Source organism: Tachypleus tridentatus, chromosome 6 (assembly GCF_004210375.1).
Source record: "Tachypleus tridentatus isolate NWPU-2018 chromosome 6, ASM421037v1, whole genome shotgun sequence".
In the NCBI taxonomy this organism is placed as follows: domain Eukaryota; kingdom Metazoa; phylum Arthropoda; class Merostomata; order Xiphosura; family Limulidae; genus Tachypleus; species Tachypleus tridentatus.
In genome coordinates, this window is record NC_134830.1 from 89,962,334 (window position 1) to 89,978,426 (window position 16,093).

General features: G+C 34.1%; 1 protein-coding gene across 1 annotated transcript in view; it reads right to left on the bottom strand.

Moving 5' to 3' along the window:
• Positions 1-16,093, bottom strand: part of LOC143253010 (disco-interacting protein 2-like) — a 59,709-nt gene that overhangs the window by 14,094 nt on the left and 29,522 nt on the right. The window contains 3 exon segments of the mRNA XM_076506047.1: positions 2,215-2,306; positions 11,388-11,518; positions 15,631-15,792. Coding sequence (XP_076362162.1) covers positions 2,215-2,306; positions 11,388-11,518; positions 15,631-15,792 — 385 coding nt within the window.

The following is a 16,093-nucleotide window of genomic DNA, read 5'->3' on the forward strand; positions in this document are numbered from 1 at the left end:
TGACACAAAGTTTTAATGATTTACATTCAAAAGTTTATTTAACAACTTTTTGTTTATGTTATATCAATTAGAACAGCATAAAATATTAACTAATAATCCATATTTTAAAAGTTTACAAGTTTTAAGTTTTTAATTCTACATGGCAATATTTTTAGAACTTCCTGAATTTCCCCTGGAATGACATTTTTTCCACAACCTCTCAGAAAGTATGAAATTAAATGTACGTTACTCTCTATAAAGCTGGCATTGCTCAGATAAACCACATTTATTAGTCTTCAACTCTGTTTGGTTACAGAGCTGTTAAATGGAAATTCAGACCCCTCCTGCCACACCCTCTCTTTCATAATCCATTAACAGTTCTCTCTTATGTTTAATTATATACCTAAATAACCAATAGAAACTCCAAAGTCTTCATCTATCAAATGACATACTGTATAACATTATGTTCTGATTAAATGTCAAAACACTCTGAGTACCAACATAATTCCAGTGGGAAATTTAATAACTAATTTGTAATGACTCTTGTTGCAGAGTTACAGAGCAAGAAAAATGTTGAGAGGTAAGGGAATTTGTCCACTTTTGCATTTTATTAGTCTATATTGTTAGGTGTATTGTTTACTTAAATGAAATTTTTTAGGTGCAATACTTTAAGTAGTATAAACAATTATGGTTAACCCTCTTCAACTACTGAAAACAAGAAAAAAGATGACTGAATAAGTATTTTATTTCTTGTTTTCCATGTTTATTCTTTATGTATAATTATAAAAGTAAATAATATGTAAAAATAAGGGACCTTTTTATTAAAATAAATAATAGCATAATAAAAATGTTTCATAAGGAACACACATGAGCTGCTTGTACTAGTGATAATAAATCATGCAGAGTGTAACTCAATAGCATAATATGAACTTTGTGCCCCCCTATAATTTACAACTTATAATGGTCTGGACAGTAGTTACCCATGGTTCAAAGAGTCATGGAACAACAAAATGTAATTATAAATAGATGTATACTGTTATGAACTTAGAGCTACTTAGTATAAATAAATGTAGTTTCATATTTCCATCTGAAGTTATTCTTGAAAGAACAAAAATTGTAATTTAGATTTATTTTTTATTTTATGTTGTTACAAGGTTGGTGAAATTGACCAATTTCATTTTGAGATAAAGTAGAAGAAAATAACAAAGTTATAAAGTTTTACTGCAAAAAAAAATGTTTGATATGCATATAGGAGGGCTTAGAGATTGCAAAAAGTATTTTTAACTTTAACATGGAACATTCAAAACAAGTACTGAATATATTCATGGACAACTATTTTAACAAAAGTACTTCACTAAAAATATAATTTGTGTGTGTTAAAAAACTATAATATTAACTGAAAGACTTGCCAAATTTTGTGAAGATATTCACACTATTATGAAAGTTAGAAGTATTAAAACAAAAAACTTTAAATGAGTATAAAAGGTCATGTGTTCAGTCATATATACAAAACACATATTAAAAAAGATAAAATAGTATGATGTTAAACTGTTCTTCAACTGGAAACTGTACCATTATTTAAACAAATTGTAAAGCGTCGTGATACAGTGCTTGTGTGTTATATATAGGAGGTTTACAGTTTAATACTTTTTAACCTTAGGATCCTGCTTACTAAAAACTGACTTCTGAACTGTTTTGATTTTTTTTTCATTTCCTGGTTTGTTTTGAATTTTGCACAAAGCTACATGAGGGCTGTCTGCACTAGCCATCACTAATTTAGCAATGTAAGACTAGAGAGAAGGCAGCTAGTCATCACCACCCACTGGCAATTCTTGGGTTACTCTTTTACCAATGAATAGTGGGATTGACCATCACATTATAATGCCCCCAAAACTGAAAGGGTAAGCATGTTTGGTGTGATGGGGACTCAAACCCGTGGTCCTCGTATTATGAGTCAAGTGCCTTAGTCACCTGGCCATACTAGGCCTTTCATTTTCTGATACAACTCCTTATGGAATAAATGCCCATCAGTGTTTTCTTGAGAAGTGATTTTGGTAAACTTAGGCTTAAAATTTCCAAACAATGTGAACTTGATTGACGTCAGTGATAATGTCACAAAGTAGGACTACCACATTTATTAATTCCATACCTCAAACAACTATTTTGTGTAGATTTTTCCATTTCCAAATTATGTGCCTGTCAATAAATTTCAAAATGGCCCTACATACACCTTACCTTTATATTGACTTAAGGTAGATAACCATAGAGCTGGATTAACTTCTACTTCAGAAGGAGGGATGAGAACAGAGTGATGGCCCGAGTAGACACTGTTCAATATATCACATTCATCAGTATAACAACTACAGCTAAGCATTATCAAGAATATATGAACCCAAAATAAATATGCTCAAAATTAATTAATCAAAATTGATATACATGTAAAATTAATGCTAACCAGTTTATTCTAAATTATTTGACCCACAAGCTGTTTACCTCTTTTCAGACAGAGAACATAACTTAAAATCCACTTTTACAGTGAAAATACCCAAACAGATTGCATGAAACTTCATACATGCATTTTGTATAGTAACTAATTCGGGAATATAAGAATTTGATTTAGAAATATTATTTCCTGCATTTTAAAATTCTAAAGTTTTATCACTGTCAAGTGCATTTTAACGAAATAAATAAAAATACCTCCTTTACCCTTACAGTTTCTATTTCTTTACATGTGTCAAAAACTTCATAATTACATTAAATTGTTTTTCAATAAAAGCTCGTAGTTCTGCTTACAATAATAATAACATACTTAATTTGTCCATACATAAAATCACTGTATGGTTTTGTATGCTGATAACTTCCTCCTTTCTTGTTTCTTTACTTACTGGCATTACCATATCTATATCATACATAATATATACAATTTTTTGTATTACTTCCATATATATTCTTTTAATAATTAAGAAGCTGCAGTTCTTAACCTCAGAAATCAATAACATGTACAAAGTATTTCTCAGTTTCATAAATACTTAATCTCCTTAATACCACAAATATCGCTTTTATATTATTCCTTCTTTGAAAAGAAACAAACAGTCATTATGTGGTTGGTTGGTTTGGTGTTTTATGACACAAAGCAACTAGGCTATTTGCACCAAACATCCAGTAAAACGTTAAAATTAAAGTAAATTTAATAAAATTCATAAAAGAAAATTAAGATAAAACAACAGTATTAAAACCAATATTTACATCTAGTCTACAGTGGTAAGAGAAAAACTAAAGTAATACAAGTTGTAAAGGACTTTCTGTAGCATAACTGTAATTATCATAACTTGCCAGGAAGACTAAGACGTAAGTTCAAAAACCACCATCAGTCACCTGAAGTTGGCCTTTCCAGTCCTGATTCTAAATTATTTGATGTTATGGCCATTTTCAGAAAGTGACAAAAGTTTTAAAAGACTTGCAGCAAAATCTTAATTATAACTTGTCAGGATGACTAATGGTAGTTCAAACAGCAGCATAGTCACCTAAAGTTGGCCTTTCCAGTCCTGGTTTCGAGTTATTTAACATTACAGTCATTTTCTAATTTCAAATTAAAAAGATTAATGGCCTTCAATAAACTAAAAACATTTCCAACTAACGTTATGGATAAACCTTGGGACAGAACATGTTTAAAATGGTGCTGTCTTTGAGAGTCATAATGACAGCAAAATGTCACTTATTGTGACCTGAGTGTTACACAGACTACTCATTGGTGCATCAGTCCCAGATAAAAGAAAGAAATAAGATAAACAATTGTGACCAACGCAAAGTCTAGTTAGAACAACATCCTCTTTCTGATTCTTACAGAAGCAAGAGAGGGTTTTATTTGGAAAAGCTTATTTTCACATTGCTCATTCCAAGTCAACTGCCAACTGGCACAGAAATGAGCCTTGAATACAAAACTATAGTCCATGTATGGAACAGACACAGCAGTGATAGTGCAAGAGCAGAGATTTAGCTGCAGGTCAACGAGCTCATTTCCTCGAATACTAACGTGGCCTAGTATCCAGAGAAACTGCATAGAAGCAGATGTTAAAGAGAAGTGGGCCAGTCGGTTTTGAATATCGATGAGACCAAGGTGTGAATTATCATGAAGCAATTCCAGGGCCAGTAGAGAACTAGGCCAGTTAGTATAAGCAGTGCAGTTTGACTACTACTTAGCTTCTATGTGATCCAGAGCAATAGAAATGACATACAATTCAGCAGTGAACACAGAAGCTGTAGAGGGAATTTGGTGTGCAACCACCGAACCACAACAAACCATGGTAGAGACTACACAATCTCCTGATTTTGAATCAACAGGAATGGAAGGATGGTTCGAAAGATGTTCAGGAAATAACAGATGATATTTCCAGTCAGGAGTGTCTGCTTTTCTCAGATGTCTTAAAGATAGGTTACATTTGGGGATTGTAAGAAGCCATGGTGGGATGGGCTGACCAGTGGGCACAGCAATGTTATCCAAGGATGGACCCAATTCATCCAACTGTGCCTGGATATGAAGGCCAAAAGTAACAATGGCATGTTGTCTGTTCTGAAAAAGTATGGCCTGCCAAGGAAGGAAAACTCAACCCCAGGTGGGATGCTTTGGTAAGGAACAAAGTTTCAAAACATACAGTAAAGACAGTTGCAAATGGTGGAGGTGCAAAGAAGGTTCATGAGACTATGTATAAGCTCTGAACTGGAGAAGTGTAGAAAGCCCCAGTACAGAGCAGAAGTCCTTGATGATGAAAAGGATCCAGCATCTTTAAGGCCAGGATCCTGGCAGAGCCATAGATCAGTGATCCACAGTTGAGTTTCAATCAAATAAGAGCATGATATATCTTTAGCACTGAACATTGATCTGCTCCCTAAGATGGTAGAGAGGACACGGAGGATGTTCAGTGCTCTTGTACATTTGACCTGTTACTGCTTGATGTATGGTATAAAGGTCAGCTTACAGTCAAAAATAAGCCCCAAGATCTTTGTCTCAAGGACCACAAGCAACACAACTTCATCAATACATAGTTCAGGATCTGGATGAATACCCCATTGGTAGCAAAAGTGCATGCAAATGGTTTTAAAGAGAGAGAAGTTAAAGCTGCTTGCTGTGGTTAACTTCAGTAAACAATTGAGGGCAGTCTGTAGCTGCTGCTCAACATGCCTATGTTCAACGACTGACATGAGATGCAGAAGTCATTGACAAAGAGCCCGTTTGCAACAGTAAGAGGGCGTTATTCAGAGATGGCATTAATATTTATACTGAAATGAGTGACACTCAAAACACAGCCTTGAGGGACTCCAAGATTCTATAGAGAAGAACGGGAAAGTGTCGAACCCACATAAACTTGGAATCTCCTGTCCATCAAAAATTAATAAAAATGGGCAAATTACCATGTAACCCATATACATGGAGGTCTTGCAAAATGCCATACCTCCATGTTGTATCATAAGTCTTCACAATGTCAAAGAATATTGATACAAGATGTTGTCGTTTGAGAAAGGTTTCTCTGACTGATGTTTCAAGTTGAATCAGGTGGTCCATGGCAGAGTGCTGTCATCAGAACCTACACTGGGTGGGTGACAGGAGGTTGTTTGATTTGAGAAACAAAAAACAAGATGAGCATTAACCATCCTCTCTAAGGTCTTACAGAGACAGCTCGTCAAAGCAACTGGACAGTACTTTGAAGAAATCTTGGGATCCTTCCCAGGCTTAGAGAAAGGTTGGACAATAACCTGGCACCAGGCATCAGGAAAAACATTCTTCTGCCAAATCCAGTTAAAATTATTCAGAAGAATAGCAAGAAAAGCAGGAGAAAGATGGCACAGCATTTCATAGTGTACTTCATCAGATCCAACTGATGAAAGGCCAGTTTGAGTTATACCAGCGTAAAGGGATGATTATAGTCACAGAGACAATCAGCTTCATAGGAAAAAGGTGATCACTCTGCCCGAGCCTTGATGGCTAAGAAGGTGGAGGGAGAGCCAGAAGTGCTAGATACCCAGCAAAAGCTTTCACCTAGAGTATCGGCAATGTTCCGAGTATTAGCTACTCCTGGCCATAAAAGAGCAAGATCAAGACAGAGACAGAATTATATTGCTCACAAATCTTTTAAATCTTGTCCTATATGACTTTGGAACTGGTGGCAGAAGATATGCTGGTTGTGAACTTAATCCAAGATTCCTTCTGGCTTTGATGTCTTACCCACTGAGCACGTACATGAACCTGCTGGAATGTGATGTGGGGCGAGATTGTGGAATACCAACTAAAAGTATTCCAGACCCATTTTTAAGCCTTCCGTGCTGTGTGGTAGGCAGGATTCCACCACGGATGATGATATTGTGGAAAACATGTCGTGATTTTAGGAATACATTGAGCATAATACAGTCAGTTACCGCTGCCACACTGTTGTCTATTGACAGCTTACACACGATGGCAGGATCAAGTTCTGCAAGAGCAGTGAAAGAGGGCCAATTTGCTTGATCCAGCTTCCACCGGGGTACATGGGTCAAGTGGCATCAACCACAGCCAGTCTCTCTCAAAATTACAGGAAAATGATCACTGCCTTGGAGATTATTGTCAGCCCTCCATGAAAAATGGGAGAATAGTGAAGGGGAGCAAACTGAGACATCAAAAACAGTAAAGGACTGACTAAGTGCATGAAAATAAGTAGAGGAACCAGAATTGAAAGAAAAAAGGTTGTGATCAGAGAGCATACATTCTATGGAGCAACCTCTCCTATTAATATCAGAACTTCCCCAGAGAGAATGATGTCCATTAAAGACCTCAAGATTAAAAAGAGAGATGGCAACTGTTCAATGAGAGCATCAAGGTCTGATTGATCATAGGTCTCTCCAGGCAACAGGTAGAGAGAACAAACAAGTGATGGTACAACCCAAGGAAACACAGATGACTACAGCTGTTGGAAGAGGATTCCAGTAACTGAAGATGTGAAAGAATGATCGTTTTGTGTCTTGGAGTGGGAAAAGAAGATATACCCGAAAAAATGCCTGTACCTGGAACCAAAGGAAGTGGATCTTGGAATTTGCTGAAATGTATGTTAGGGACAGAGATGGGTGTTGAAGTTGATTCATCAACTTTTTTAACCATGGAGGTCAAAAGACTTTTCATTTGGTTTGAGAATGATTATTTTGGAGAAACAGAGAGATCTGTCTTCACTCCCACTGTAGTAGTGGAACAAAGTGCAGCAGCATACGTCCGAGATGAATTGGTGGACAGCAACTTTTGAGCCATTTAGGGCAAGAACGAAAGTAGGACGGATCAGAACTATTGCAAATGATGCAATGAAGATCTGTTTCACACTCAGAGACATAGTGGTTCTTGCTACCACAATGAGCAAGCGTCAAGGAACCACGACATGACATTTTCAAGTGACCAAACCACTGACACTGGAAACATCTGAGAGGACTTGGAATGTATGGCTGTACCCTGCAATTGATATAACTTGCCTTTATGGTGGCAGGTGAACACTGTGATGTAAATGTCAGAATATGGGCATTGGTTGGCATCGTAATTCCATCTTTGCAAGTTGAGATATGCCTCACTACAGAAACTCCTTGGGTGGAGAAACAAGCAAGAATTTCTGACTTAAGGATGTTCTTCAAATCTCTCTCAACAGTAACTCCTTTTCATGAATTCAATGTAGCATGAGGTTAACCTCAAGAGGTATATCCCCAATCGCCTTTGAATGCAAGAGGAATTCACTGTGTTGAGATGTGGATGTTTCCACCAATATGTCAGAATGAAGCTTCTTTACTGACTTTGGAGAGCAAATCCCTCTAGTTCCTTCTAAATGCAAAAGGGAGACATTTGCCCTAAAGTTTGTCTGAAAGAGAATGTAGTATAAGAAAATGAAGTACAACAGGTGTTACAGATGCTGAAGATTGCTGCTCAGAATCTTCAAGACATGGTCATTTATCTACAGTCTATTTTTTCACTATTTTATTTAAGTTTTTGGAGGATCCATAAAAAAAAGAATATTTCAGTGCCTGCTGACCTCACCCACCATGAAGCCCTAGGAGGGTATGCACTACAATGCCAAACAAGGACACTGCAGCAACACCAGAGTTTCGTGAGCACTATACCAAAACACCAGCATCAGATACAATGTCCGCAACACCTGTTGAGAACATCCAACACTGGTACTTAGTTGACCCTAGCCGAAGTGGACCAGCCAACTGACCCTAGGGGGGCTACCCCAAGGCTGCCCGTGTACAGGAATTCAAGGTCAAAGTGTTGAACCCCTCAATGACCAGAATCTTCTCCTCCCCTTCATGGGTTGCCACGCATGGCAAACACATGGGTGGATGTTTAGGTCCCAGAGGAGGTAAACTGGAAGAACAGAACTTTCCCTGGTAGGTCCTCTCACCACGTACAGGAATCCACACCAAGAGGCAGTCATTATATGAGAAAAATTTGTGATGCCATCTTTTGATCAGAAATCTGCTATTTATGAAACATGAAAATAATGTGCTTATAAATTTAACTCACTGCTAAATGGTAGTTTTCCTTTTTATCATTTCCCCACAAAAATAAGTGTGATAGAAGAACAGAATAATATTACTGTTACACAAGCTGTTAAAAACACTTGATAATGGCAATTAGGTACTCAAATAAGGATATAACTCAATTTTAACAATTACTTCTAAGCATCATAGAGTAATAGACTGAATGTAACAGCCATTTGTTTCTTGACTTATCAATATATAAGAAGCACTTACCTTGCTTAATGAAAGTAACACCATGAAAGAAATGGCAAGAAGAGAAAGAAGTGAGAATAGAAACTCAGTTGGTCATTGACTAATGCATAAATGGAAGGCAGTTGATGTAAAACTCACTACTCAACTATTACAAAAGTAAAGAAATGGTACAAGCTTTTACACCCACAAACAGTCTTTTAGATTTACTGTTGTTAATGCATACACACTTTCCAAAGAGATAACAAATCAGCTTATGTGTTCTCAGAAGGCCACTATACTGGATTTGGTCAAAGTTATTCTACAGCCACAACTTTCAGCTGGAGCTGATTTACCTCATATTAGTTTCCAAGTCCCTAGAAATCAGAACTTAAGACTCAAACTTGGCAAGTAATACCTAACATCTACTACTGACAAAATGAAGTGCACTTAAGCTCAACTTAGCAGGTACTACTCAGCATCTTCTACAACTAAATTGAAATGCAGATCACAGTTCAATGAAAATTAACGGTTCTCTTTACAATGTGCATATTTGTATTGAGCAAGCTCAGAGTACCATAATTCTAATACTCTCAAAAGTTTTCACCTATGCTGCAAAAAAATAATGTTCTCATCAGTATCCAGAAACTATTCCTCAAAAGTTAAGGTTGTGACAAATCAGACATTTTTACCATATTTCATTTTACTGAGAAATAAATCAGTCATTAGATGTTAGTTGTTTCAATTAGAAAAAATGACAGTCTGTACTTTTCAAACTCTGTGTGTCTCTTTTACTAGGTCAGCCAAAATCTCTTTGAAAGCAAAAACAGTTTTTTGTGAAAGAATTTCTAGGGTATTTTTGCATTAATTCTTTTGATATGCAATTATAGCTTTGTATAATCACTTGATTTTTTTTTAAACCATGTATTATTGCATCAATTCCTTTGATATGCTATATATACTTTGTATAGTAACTGACACTGGAAAACACAGGACTTTGCTTCCAATTTGCAAACAGGAATTACTCATCACAAATTAGATATAAACCAAGACAATAGTTGAGGATGTTAACAATTTGTTTCCCAAGCTTAATATTTCTTTCTTTCCTGGTTGTATACAGACTTCATTGTAGATGGTATTCATGCCAATACTGAAATGTTTCAAGTCCCAGAACCCAATCAACTTTAAAATATAAAAGAAGAAATATAACAAAACATACAAACATCATAAGTTTTAATTTTTTTTATTAATTTCTAACTGTAATACATTTGAAAGTTTTCTACACTGAACTGACTTGTCCATGTATTCCTAGCCTTTACAGACAGTGAGATTCTTCTGAAAATAGTCAAATTGCTGTATGGTAAAGTCCATAAAATGGAACAGAACATTTCCACCAGGAAAAATACAGAAAACAGCATAAATACTGTCAAAGCAAAATGTAGACAAAAGAACTCAGTTTTACAGCTAGCTACAAAATGATGAATAGGATCAAAAGAGCAACATTTTGACAATTTTTAGTCTGTGTCCCAAGGATCCATTATAAAACAATTTCTCAATCCCCAATGTTTGGATTTGTACACTTACGGTGTAAAACAACATGAATTCTTGGAAAGAAATTACTCAGAAACCACTAGATTTTTGTATTAAATTATTACATATTTTTCAGCATGACATTAATCTAAAAATGTTTTTAAGTTTTATTAACAATGTAATGCTACACTAGTATACTTAGAATTCTTCCATTGCACTGTAGTTTTCTTAAAAGCCTATCTGTGCATGAATAATTTTCTCTTTGCATGTATTAACAAGTAACAAGTTAATATATGGTATTAGCAAACCTAAACACCATTTAACTGTAATAATTCAAAAACACACGACACCCATAATTTACCAAGCTCACTCACTATAGAAATATTTGCATGACATCTCGTTACAGAAGCTTACTGAGCAGCTTTCATACTGATATAATAACCAAAATCATCACAGAAAACAAAAAATAGTCCCAAGAAAAAAATCATAAAAAAGACAATCTGTAAATTTTTAAAACTTTGCATTTTGAGTGTATTTTCACCTTAACAGAACTCCTGTTACCTAACAAGTTGTAAAATCACACCTTACCTCCAAACCCTTTCAGTTTCCTTTGAAATGAAATATACAGATCACAAGATCATCCATCCAACAAATTTTAACAGTGGGCTCTAACTACTTTGTAGGCTGGATTTCATTAGGATTGGTTGAAACTCTCATACCATACAATGAATCAATTACATTTAATAGTAAAATCACTGACAGAAAGAAGTATGACAGTGAACAAGACAGGAATCATTATGTTCCAAGAGAGTTATAATTTCTTAGTAGCTATTTAAAAAAAAAATTATGATGACCAGAAAAATGTCCAAAACTGAGAAATACTTTGTTGATATTCAAGATTTCACAGAGCTGTACAGAAATGAAATTCTATAAATTGTTCCCATGCTAAAATACTGATTTGAAATAACAGCAAGTAAAAAACTGTTGAAACAGAATTAGAATATATTTTTACTTCAATATTGAAAGTTGAGTTGTGTGTATGTAATGGTCTGGGTTAAAATAATAAAAATTGGGAAACACTATAAACATGCATAAATAATATTATTCTAGTCTCCACAAAATATAAGCTGGAATGCAATTACATCAAAATTAATGCAACAGCTTACCTATTCAAACACCACAGTACAAATCCCAAACCACAATATGGATCCAAGCAAAGGGTTATATGACGAGAGGGGTAGAGTTCACAGGCCAGCTTCATACTCTTACACAAAGAAGTTGCAGCTGCATGAGACATCTGCAAATATTTAGAGTAAATCTGTTTGCTCAACAGCTTAAGATTCTCTTGCCTAATATCAAAAGTGACTAAAAGCATTATAATGATACCTACCCAATGAGAAAACACCAAAAAATTAAAAATAACTACCTATAAAAGTAAAAAGTGGAGATGAATAATGCTTAACACTTACTACACTTGGAAGAATCCACTGAATTCATGACCCCAAATTGATTTTTAGTTTCCATACTATAACTTCTAATATGGTTAGTGCATCTTTGCAAGATTTTGAAAGCTTTCAGCAATTACTGAAACTGATTCATATATAAAATCCTGATTTTTTAATGAAGTATTTCACTAAAATTTTCTCACTGTTCACTGCTCTGAGTACAAGATGATTTTCATCTTAAGATGAAAACTAGTTCTTTTCATCTGAAAAAATCTCAAACTTCATTTTCTTAATCTCTAAAACCCTCAAAAGAAACTTCCATCTTTTTTTTACTACAACATTTTATTTTCTCTACCCTAAATGATCTCAAACACCAAAAATAAATTACCTCATTTTTCTTTCTATAATTGCTTCAAATTCTAATATAAAACTACACTTGTTTATCATACGAGGTCTGTTAACAAAATACGCGGACTGTTTGAATTGCGCGGCTCCAGTTGGTTCCAGGGGAATCCGCCTCGTGTTGCTAGGTTCGCACAGATCAGCTGATTACGACGCCATTTCCCGATTGCAGATATCTTCATTTGTGTATTAGCTACACGGTTTTAAGTGAAGTGCGATTTTTTCGTTTGGCGGATTTCAGAATGAACGACCTGAAGGAGCAACGACTTGCTGTGAAATTTTGTGTTAAACTTGGAAAATCTGCGACTGAAACTTTTGCTATGCTTAACACGGCTTACGGTGATGTTGCTATGAAGCATACGGCATGTTTCAAGTGGCATGAACGTTTTAAGAATGGTCGACAGTCCATTGAAGATGATGAACGTCCTGGACGTCCTTCCACGTCAACTGACAACCCACACGTCAACAAAATCAACACCCTGGTGCGGGCAAATCAATGTCTGACTGTCAGGGAGCTTGCTGAAGAGTGTGGGATATCAGTTGGATCTTGTTACGAGATTTTGACCGAAAAATTGAAGCAATGCACCACATTGCTGCGAAATTCAGCCCTCAGAACTTGTGAGTTTTTGGCCAAACACTCGATCACTGTTCTTCCCCACCCCCCTACTCACCTGACCTTGCTCCTTGCGATTTTTTTTTGTTCTCCAAACTCAAAAGATCCTTGAAAGGAAGAAGATTTGAGATGATTCCAGAGATTAAGGCAAATGCGACGAAGGAGCTGGAGGACATTACAAAAGAAGCGTACCAGGACTGTTTCAACAAGTGGAAACACCATTGGGATAAGTGTGTGCATTGGGGAGAAGAGTACTTTGAAGGGGTCCCAGACCTGTAACATCTAAATAAAATACATTTTGTTTTATGACGTCAGTCCGCATATTTTTTGAACAGCCCTCGTAAATAGCTTAAAACATATAACAGCATACATCTTTTTAAACTTATGTTTCATTGTTTTAACTACCTTTGAACTGTGACTAATATTCTTGCTATAAAATTTGTAAGTTACTTTGCAAACATGCAGCTTATATTACCCTATAAAATTACCATATTGGCCCGATTAGAAAGCAATGTTTTTTATTTAATAATTAATCTGTAAAATTTAGAGTCATCTTATAATCATGACTGAATGTCCAGATAGCATTTGTCTATGAATGTGCATCAAGTGTTTGCTCAAGATCATCACTAATTCTTGCAACTAATTCACTTGCAGGCCAATTAGTAACAGTACTGATTTTGCAGACCTAAATAAAGACACTATAACACTATTTTTTCTTTTACACAGTTTCTGAAAATGCAGATTGCTTTATATTCAAGACCACCCTATAAACAGGCCTTACAACACAACCTACTCACAAGTGGCTTGTGAGCATACCTCATTAAAAATGTTTTATTATTACTTATCTTGCCTTATCTAAGTTACAAAGTTTCTAATGTTTACATTTTAGTTCATTTTATAACAATAAATAAAGAACAAACATGAAAAACAAGAAATATATTACTTACTTCGGTCTTTTTTTTTTTTTATGTTGACTGTCAATGACACTTAAGTCTACTTTTTTATACTAATGGTACTACTGCACTAAATTTTTTTATTTAATTAAATAGTGCACTAAAAAGCTCAGAATAATTTAATGTAAAAAGCAGAGAAAGTTCCATATCTATCCCCTTTTTCTGGCTTTCTAACTATGTGACAAGAGTCATTAAAAATTCAGTAAAGATTGTCAATGTATTTCCATGAAAACAAAGTTTGAATAAAGTAAAATAGACAATTCTTTGTACAGAAAGGAATGTAGTACAATACATCATTTGATAACTTAAAATTTTGATGTTCTATAGGTTATTAATAATGTTGTACTAAGCATCAGAGAGAACTGCTGGCAATTTCTGACATGGCAAGATAGGTCCAATTTTCTATTTGATATTTCTGTAACTTCACAAGAATGAAGACTATAAAACTTTTGCTTTGCTTAAGTGATTACAACATTATAATAAGTAGTAATTTATGTTAAATTTCACACCTCATGAAAGGGTACATAAATTATAGAAAATGTATTCCTTTCAGAGAAAATGGTACAATGCTCATACTAGTAGAAATTTAGAAATTTTTTTAATATGAACTTAAAATTTGAATTATTTAAGGTTTATGCAAAATTTATTCATATACAATGATAATAAAGAAGTTTACTTAAATTTTGGATTTAACACACTAAGACCTTGTAACATAAGCAGAAAAAATGCTTGTTGCAAAAGCATTAAAGATTGTATAATTAAACCCTAAAGTTTCATGTACTGGAACTATTTTCAAACAGAAGAAACAGCCTAGGAAATGTTAAGAATAAGAATTATTCTCGTAAAAAACAAAAGAAAACAAAAATGTATTTTTCATGCAAATTAGACTTAAAGCCAAAATTATTACAAACTAGAGTAACTAAAGAGTCACTGTAAAACATGTTAGATTCCAACTACTGCTGTATGTAATATACCTTATTATTTTAAAATATTTAATTACCAAAACATTTTATTTTAAAAGCAAAATCATTAGTTCTGAGTTTTTTCAATTTGTTCCACAAACAATAACTATAAGGTAGATACAAAATAATTCACAATGTAAAAACAGAGTACTTTTATTATTCTGTCAATAACAACTTCTGCAACACACCTTGTACTTGAAAGTTGATATCTTAAAATATTTATAATTAAAAACTGGATCAAATTCATACATGTTACACATAAAATAGTTTTTATAAAATTCAAAACTTTAATGCCAAGTTTGATTATACTATATAGAATATTACAATAACATTGCATCATATCATTATCACATCTGCATACTGTGGCTTTGAAGTATATTTTACAAAGCTGTTCCTGTGGTAAAGTTCAACTAATCTGATAATGGCTCTGAAGGAGGATTACATGTAGCAAAACCCACCATGTAAATTCCAATTATAAATATTTAATGTGTTTAATCTGAAACAAAAAAATGTTATCATACCCAGAAAAAAAAAGTCTAGTATTTCTTTAACACTGCTATTATTATATATGAATGGCACTGATGTTTTCAATCTATCAAAAAAAACCATTAAAATCAAATTACTGTAATAGAATCTTGAGCACTAATCTAATAATTGGTATATCAATTGATATATTTTGCTGCACCTGTACCTTGTATACTAAAAATATATACCATTGTCTATGGCTTTGCAACATCAAGATGGAGGTATGATTAACATGTATTTCCTAAGATGTTTGAATCACAGCTATATAAGAATTAATAATCCTCATCTTCAATTCATTTGTAAAGCAGCCTTTCAAATAAGCATTTTTTTCTGCATTTTAAGACATTTATGTTCTGACAGAATGTTTCTTACTGATGTGATCATCCCCTAATTTTAACACTAGTTTCTTTTCACTAAAACAAAATTAAAGCAATTAACTATCACTAAAAGGATAGCACCACACTCATGTGGTTACTGAGGGAGAGCACTACACAAACCCAGAAACAAACCTTTATTCCAGCTAGCATTCCTGTTGTGCTAACACTGAAATCCAGATAAGCAATCATTTCTGGAGTAGGTGCCCTGTAGATATTGGTCAGTTTTTTCTTGGGTAGGTCATCAGTGTCTAAAGTTGTAGGCCATGACTTGATGTCCACAACATTACCTGCCTCCTACACAAAGAATCAATAAAAAAAATTTACATTTTTATTCATGTTTCAAATACAAATGTCTGTTTTTTATTTTATATTACACTTAGTACTATTCTGTTTTTCTCAGCATACTGTTGCATATGATTTCAAATAGCCTAAATCTGAGTCAAATTTGAAATTAGAAGTTACTTAAATGTCTAGATGTATCAAATTTATTATATTTGTCAACAAGATTTATACACACAGTTTTCTATCTTAACTTAAATATACTTTAATACATAAAAAATAACACAATTAATAATAATAATTATTAGAAATAATA